This window comes from Myotis myotis, unplaced genomic scaffold (assembly GCF_014108235.1).
Source record: "Myotis myotis isolate mMyoMyo1 unplaced genomic scaffold, mMyoMyo1.p scaffold_m19_p_2, whole genome shotgun sequence".
NCBI lineage: Eukaryota > Metazoa > Chordata > Mammalia > Chiroptera > Vespertilionidae > Myotis > Myotis myotis.
Genome location: NW_023416324.1, coordinates 146053079 through 146061359, shown reverse-complemented (window position 1 = coordinate 146061359; position 8281 = coordinate 146053079). Strand labels below are relative to the sequence as shown.

Here is an 8281-nt window from a genome sequence, read left to right as displayed (position 1 = left end):
AACCTCCAAGCATCTACTACTTACCTCGTTTTTTATGTAGCTGTTGGGAAAACTTCTTGAGACACAGGATTTCTTGGAGAACTGTAAAAGTGTGGTGAGATTTGTTCCCTATCTTGTATTTTCTAGGTCAGTAGCTGCCAAGTACAGTAATAATACTGTCTTTAGCCACATTTAGAGCTATAGCGCAGGGAAATACATTCCTTTCAAGATTATCCCCTCTATTTTAACAGGGAATGCCAAAACGTTATACTGCCTTGTAATGGGCTTGAAACCGGTTAGGAGCAGAAGGATGTGAGTTTAGAATTCTTGTTTCTGAGGTAGAACAAATCTTTCCGAATGGCTCCTTTTTTGCTCATCCTGTGCCATTCTTTCCCACCGCCTCCCAACCAACAACCCCTTTCCTAGCCCTGGAGCAGTACTAGCCTGGGATGGTCTAGTCCTGTAATACACTGTGAAATCAAACACAGCATCCCCTAATGAAAGACTAAGTTTAAGGGGAAAAAAGAGAGACCCTCCTTTGGAAAGTTGCTGTGTGGTAAAGGGAAGCATCAGGGTACCGACTATCTTTACAACTGAAAACTTTCAACGTTGAGAAGAAACATAAAAAAGAAAACAGTGGGCTAGCATAGCCTCCAATACTGCTAGTCTTCCTGGTTCTTTAATCTTTTAAGCTGCTACCGGTGGACTCAGCCGCCCGCTCAGCTGCCCTTGGTAACCACCAGGTCTAACCAGCCCCAAGCCGACCAAGCGCCGGCGGGAAAGCCCAGCAGACACGCCAGCCAACCCTCCTCCGCTTTCCAGCAGCAGCAGGAGGAGGCGTGGCACAACATGGGTCGCTGGACGCCACGCCCCCACGAGGGGCGGGGCTGCCACCGAGCGACTTCCTCCGCCGAGGCCGGGGAAGGGGCGGGCCTTGCGTGACGTAATCCAGAAAGGCCGCTCTGGTTGGAGAACATTTAGAAGCGATCTGGGCGGGAAGGAGGCGGAGTCTAGTTTCCCGGGGGACGGGTTGCTTGGCGGTCGCCTAGTAACCGGTCGCGGCAGTCCTGGCGGCGGCGGCGCAGGCCGCGGAAATCTGTGTGCTGGAGCCCACGCTGGGCTCTTTCTGTCTGTGGTGCGATGGCGGCCGCCGCGGCAGTGGTCACGCCGTCGGGTTTAGAGGATGCGGTGTCTCGGTCCCATGGCGAAGGGGCTGGGGAGGCGGTCGTGGAGCGGGGGCCCGGCGCGGCCTACCACATGTTCGTGGTGATGGAAGACCTGGTGGAGAAGCTGAAGTTGCTCCGCTATGAGGAGGAACTCCTCCGGAAGAATAACCTGAAGCCCCCTTCCAGGTGGGTGCCCTCGTCCCTGGCACCTGGGTGCCTCCTGGGAAGATGCCTCCCTCCTCCGGCCTTTTGGGGAGCGCCTAGCGCGGGTTAGCAAGCACTTGCCTCCATCTTCCTATCCTGGAAGGGGCACTTCACCCCAAACTTGGCGAAGCAGGGCCGCCGTGGAACTCACGGAGTTTTGACTTGCTTTTTAGCAGAAAGAATAAAGTTTTGAAACAGCAGAAAGGATTGGGAGACAGCTTGCCTGGTCTTTAAAGCACAAACGCACCTCCACAAAGTAACAAACTTTTTTTTTTCTGGTTATAAAAGTAATAAAATACATTGTAGAGAACTCAGAAAAACACAAGTAAATTTGTAGAAAAATACTAATATCACCCGTAATCTCATTCCCAAAGATGAGGCCGTTATCGTTTTAGATCTATCTCTCGTTTTTGTTTTCCTCTGGAAGAACCTGCCCCTGCAGCCGGTAACCATGGATACCCAGGACCTTGCTGAGCACTTTATCTGCAGTTTAGTGAACTTGTTGACTAGTTGTTGTGGTCGAAAGGACCGCTGCCTTCGCAATAACAGTACTCTCAGAAACTGAGAACTGGAAAGACAAATGAAATGGCAACGGCTGGAATTGTCTCTTTGTCGTAGAACCTAAAGTTCTGTCGTTCTGGTGGGGAAAAGTTCATCAGATCCTGAAGCCAGTGCCCTTGGTTGCTGAGGATAATGGGCAGCTAGCACTTTGTCCTCCCATCGATGTAGCTTAGCGATTGACGGATAAGTAAGTTTTATAGCTTTTCCTTCACATTAACACATGCTTACATTTGTTTATTGTATAATAGACAATTTAGGTTAAAAATCTGTAGTACTTTCTCTTAAGGGCCATAGGTAGGTAGGGTCACATAGTTTCCCTTAACAGTTTTGATCTCATTCCCTGCTCTCTTGCAATAATTTGAATTATAAGATGAGCAGGCTTTAGGTAAACTGTCCATAGTGCCAAGTCTGTCCATAATGGAAGAAAAGTTAGAGGGAGAGGTAGTATTGTTTGATCCATGGTGGAAATTGTAGAATTGGGAGTTATTACGTAAATGAATTGAACAGGATAATATAAACAATCAACATTTTATGCTAAAAAATGCATATTTTCTCTAGTATATTTTTTAAGCTAAAAGAAGATGGCCTTAAGGTTCTTATTGATAAAACCTCTGCTATTTCCTCAGGAGTGCCCTGTGGAACTTTGAATCATGGATTTGCATGGAGATATCTTGGTTTAATGATTCTCAACATGTGGTCTTCAGGGCAGCAGCAGCAGCAGCATCACCTGGGAATTTATTAGAAATGCAATCCCACAGGCCCCTTTTGGGGTCTCCTATATCAAAATTCTGGGGGTGGCACCTACAAGTCTGTGTTTTGACAAGTCTTCCAAGTGATTCTGAGCGTGCTGAAGTTTAAGAACCACTGCCATAGGTCAACAGAATGTGTCAGAATCCATTCCTCTTTTCTGGAATTATCAGGCAATAAGAAAAAGATGAGTTGTTACCAGTAGGTGCTTCAAAAGGATTGTAAACGTATACCTGCCAGGACTTCATGGGGTTACCTGCACAGATTTTATGACCTTTATTTCTTCACGACTTTCTGCTATCTTCGAGAACATTTATACTTATCCTGCAGGAAAAAAATTGGGAAACATGAAGTAGACTTCTGATTCTTATGAAAGATAGCTATAAATACAATTAGAAACATAATAGTAACAGCTGCACATAAAAAAGCAAAATAAGGTCTTTAATTAAACTGAATTGAATATTTTTGCTAGCAAATTTTATTTCTAAGATGTTTAGATATAAATCATATTGATCCTCATAGTACTGTTTTTAGTTGGCTAGATGATGTGGCAAAAGTCAACAAATGTTTCTTAGATTGGGGTTGTGATATTCAGTGGTTCTTAATCCTGGCTATATCTAGATCTATCTAAGGTTTTGAAGTATACCAATATTGGGGCTTCACTCCCAGAAGTCCTGATTTAATTCATGAGAAAAGAACTATTTGGTCAGGTAGCAACAGTTTGAGGAGTTTCTTGGATGACTCAAATATGCAGCCAAGATGAGAACAACTGTTGAATGGAGCTGATAGAGTAGAAACAGTAAGTAAAGTTACCAGTGACATTGTAAAAAATGTAAAAATGCATAGTGAATAATCATTAAGGTCTTGTTTTAAAATTCTGAGATTCTCTTAATTTCAAATTACCATTTTCAGTAAGTACTCTCATTAATTATTCCTGACATAAATTATTTTGGCAAACGTTCTATATGCTATGTTTTATAACATGCCCTGCATTTTCTGGTGTACGGTTTTTGATCCAGTATTTTTTTGGACAGTAGTTATTGTCCTAATCCTGTTGATTAAAAACTTTAATGTGAGTACTGTGGATTCCTAGAAACTTCAAAGTGTCTTTTGATTTTAAGGCCATTTGAAAAAAAAAAAAAAAAGTCTTTTGGCAATTTTGTACTCCACTATTTAGATGTGTGTGGATAGATAGATTTTGCAACATTTCATATTCCACCCTCCCCTCTTGTTTTGAACAGACATTATTTTGCACTGCCTACCAACCCTGGTGAACAGTTCTACATGTTTTGTACTCTTGCTGCTTGGTTGATTAACAAAGCAGGACGCCACTTTGAACAGCCTCAGGAATATGATGACCCTAATGCAACAATATCTAACATATTATCTGAGCTTCGATCATTTGTAAGTGTAAACAACTCTCTTCTTTCTGCATGTTCTCAAGTTGTGAATTTTAATATTGATAATTCAACAACATAAATGCTAGCCTTTTAGATGAACTCTCTGTGAAAAACTATCTGTCTGTCTATACACACACATTTATATGCATACATAAATCCATACATATAACATTACATCTGGATTTATTCTCAGGTAAAACCTAAGAATAGTTGATATTATAACAATGCCACTTCTAAAAATGCTTAGCATATACCCTTTATAGCCCAAAGTAATAATATTTTTCTTAATCTTGATATGTCTCAGAGATAAATTTGTGGATACTTAAATCTCCTTAAAAATGATTTTAAAAACCACAACTAGGAAGCTGAAACACTATGTTGAAAGAGAACTTTGATTTAATAGACCATGATATCAGTTGTACTTTCCATTTCTGACTTTTCTTGGGTACTCTTCACTTCTAATTTTTTCTGGGGATAGGCAATAAGAATTTTTGTCAAACATATTATGTGTTTTTGACAAGTGAATCACTCTGTCCTGCATATGGTTGTTTGATGATATGATACCAACCTAGTAGTTGTACTGGTTTTTACCCTAACAATATCAGTGGTTTATTCTGCCATGATGAGGTCTTATTGCCTTTTAACTTGATACTTTGACAATAAAAAGTCTTCATTTTTCTTTAGTGTTTTATGCATGAATGGCTATAGAGATGGATTTTTAAGAAACAATGTAATTACAGTTATTTTTAATCATATGTGTAAAATAGAGAAATGATTAATTCAGTAGTACTTTGCTTAAAATATTTTGACATTTGGGATATAAATAACAAGTAATATCCTGTTTATCTTTTGTATTTCAGGGGAGATCTGCAGATTTTCCTCCTTCAAAATTAAAGTCAGGTTATGGAGAGCATGTATGCTATGTTCTTGACTGTTTAGCTGAAGAAGCACTAAAATACATTGGTTTCACCTGGAAAAGGTAAATATTAACCAACCTGGCAATCATAGTTTTATGTGTATAGCTTTTTCCAATAAGGGTACATAGTTATTTAATAGAACAGGTAAGAAGTATTTCCTCTAAACAATTCTAAACTGAAAATGCCACGGGTGATTAGAAAAATCAGTATAGACAAAAATTGGAATATCTGGTGTCTTCAAAGCCAATTCTGATATTATTGCATCCCTCCCCTGTTCAAATATACAGTATAATTATTAAAGGTTTAACTGTTAACTGTTTATCTTTGTCAATTTAGGGTTTTTTTTAAATCTTCACCCAAGGATATGTTTTTTTATTGATTTGAGAGAGAGAGAGAGGGAGGAAGGGAGAGAGAAAAAAAACATCCATGTGAGAGGGAAACATCCCGTACTAGCCCTGACTGGGGATTGAACCCCCAACCTAGGTATGTGCTTTGGCCAGGAGTCAAACCGGCAACCTTCTGGTGTATGGGATGGCACTCTAACCAGCTGAACCACCCAGCTAGGACAGTTTAGGAAATTTTTTAGAAGTCATTTGCATATATTTATTTCTGTAACCAAACATGGTATATGTTTACAGATAATTGATAGCTGCAGATTTAAGAAAAAAAAACGGAAATCAATATAGTACTTTAAATGGGATTTTTTTACCTTAGCTTAAAGTGACTAGGCAAGAATAATACTGAAGAAGCCAACTGATACTCTTCTTAGACATTGTTCATTGCTTCTTTTTCTGACCTGAGAGTGTTTTGTTTATATATCTATCATTGTAGTTATCAGATAGTATTCATGTGCACTCTATGGCTGGTAGCATAGTGCTTGGTATATTATAAATGCTCAATAAATGGATGAAAACATAAAATATTCTGAAACTGTCAATTTATATGGTTATAACTAGTATGTATAAATTTATTCTGATGAAGATTGAGATTATTCATAGGTAGAAATTGTGGAAGGCATTCAGGTAAAACATGAGCAAACAGTGATTTTGATTAGAATTAACTTCTGCAGAAAGGTGTATATTTTGTTTCCTGTTAACAGTTTAATGTGTATTCAATTACATTCTTTCAGGTAGATAATCTATTCTCATTAATAGATACTTTTAAAAACTTACTCGAATTGGTTTATCATCTGGTTGAAGTATAGGAAATTACTGATATTCATTTATTTTTTAACTAAAAATGGCTGTTTCAATTCTCAGCCCAAACATTACCACATAGTACAACATAAAGAATGACTACATGATCCACATTACTTTTTTTGTATTCTCACACAAGGATATGTTTTCATTGATTTTTAGAGAGAGAGCAAGGGAGGAAGAGAGAGAGAGAGAGAAACGTTGATATGAAAGAGTAACGTCAATTGGTTACCTCTCTTATGTGCCCCAACTGGGGATCGGACCTACAGCCTAGGTATATGCCCTGACTGGAAATCAAACCTGCAACCTTTTGGTATACAGGATGATGCTCCAACCAACTGAGCACCTAGCCAGGGCACATTACTTCTTTATTAGAATCCAAGAAGTTGTAAGTTGTCTTGCTGCATTTAACATTTAAAAAAATTATTAAATCTATTGCACAGTGTATTCTAAATTGAACAGAAGCTATTGATTTCTCATCCACAGTTTAATTTTGTACTTCCTTTGCTTTTGGACATATCTTATTCATGGCCATGTATTGTGATTTGGAATATATATATATATATATATATATATATATATATATATATTTATGGAAATATTGAAAATAGGAAGTAGAGAATATATCAGCTATGTAATATGTAAATTATATAGAAGTTACATATTTACAGATGATTATTTTATGTATCTAAATATATCAAAATAAATCCTACAAGAATATTGCTTATGAGATTTCTATAAAAAAATAGGAAATTGTTTTAGAAGATTGATTTGGTTTTCAGTAGTTTACTTTCTTAATATTAAATGTTGATTTTTATATTTTGTTAACCTGTTCAGATATGAACTTATTTTAAAATAAGTTTCCAGTATTTTTAATATGGGAATACATATTGTTAATCTTGATGGAGAAATAATTGTCCAATACTTAATGTTAGGACTACTGATTTGATTTTGGAAATAAGAATAAAGCTGGAGCCCTAGCTGGTTTGTCTCAGTGGGTAGAGTGTTGGTCTACGGACTGAAGTGTCCCAGGTTCAATTCCAGTCAAGGGCACATCCCAGGTTGTGGGTTCAATCCCCATTTGGGGGTGAGTGGGAAGCAGCCGATCAACGATTCTCCCTCATCATTGATGTTTCTCTCTCTCCCTCTCCCTCTATATTTAAAAAAAAAAAAAACAGAATAAAGGTGGAGCTCTTCTTATTCTACAGAAATAAATTTCAGATCGATCAAAGATGTAAATATGAAAAATGAAACTATAAATGGTACTACTAAAAGACCAAAGGGTTGTGGCATGTGTTGTGTGATTTTAAAGCTAGAATCCATGCACAAAAAGGTTGCAAAGTCAATGTAATAAGAATTGTAACAGTTGTAAATAGCCATGATTATCCTATACTAGAGGCCCAGTGCACGAAATTTGTGCACTAGGGGAATCCCCTCAGCCCAGCCTGCACCCTCTCCAATTTGGGACCCCTTGGGGGACATCCGACTGCCGGTTTAGGCCCGATCCCTGGGATCGGGCCTAAACCGGCAGTCGGACATCCTTCTCACAATCCTGGACCACTGGCTCCTAATTGCTCACCTGCCTGCTGGCCTGGTTGCCCCTAATTGCCCCCCACTGCCAGCCAGGTTGCCCCCAACTGCCACCCTAGTCGCCCCTCACTGGCCCCCTGCCAGCCTAAGCATCCCCAACTGCCCCTCCTGCCAGCCTGGTCACCCCCAACTGTACCCCCTCCCCTGCTGGCCTGGTCACCCCTAATTGCTCCTCCCACCGGCCTGGTTGCCTCTTACTGCCCCCCTGCTTGCCTGGTTACCCCCACGTACCCCCCTCTGTCAGCTTGGTTGCCCCCAACTGCCCCTTTCCTGCTGACCTGGTCACCCCCAACTGCTCCCCCTGCCAACCTGGTCGCCACACACAGCCTGCTGTTCAGTCCTTTGGTCATCCCTCCCTAACCCCCCTGCCGGCCTGGTCGCCCCATGCAGCCTGCTTGTTTAGTCTTTTGGTCATCCCTCCCTAATCCCCCTGCCGGCCTGGTGCTAGGCAGCCATCTTTTGAGGATGTGAGGGTTAATTTGCATATTACCACTTTATTATACCTACTAGAGGCGCGGTGC

General features: G+C 40.1%; 1 protein-coding gene across 2 annotated transcripts in view; it reads left to right on the top strand.

Annotated features, from left to right (window-relative positions):
* The first annotated feature begins 1002 nt into the window (after positions 1-1002).
* IFT57 (intraflagellar transport 57) overlaps positions 1003-8281 on the top strand; it is a 69926-nt gene continuing 62647 nt past the window's right edge. For both annotated transcript variants that reach the window (XM_036351589.1, XM_036351590.1), the window contains exons 1-3: positions 1003-1331; positions 3899-4061; positions 4918-5036. In XM_036351589.1, the coding sequence (XP_036207482.1) occupies positions 1120-1331; positions 3899-4061; positions 4918-5036 (494 nt within the window). In that variant the 5' untranslated portion in view covers positions 1003-1119. The remainder of the gene's footprint in view (positions 1332-3898; positions 4062-4917; positions 5037-8281) is intronic.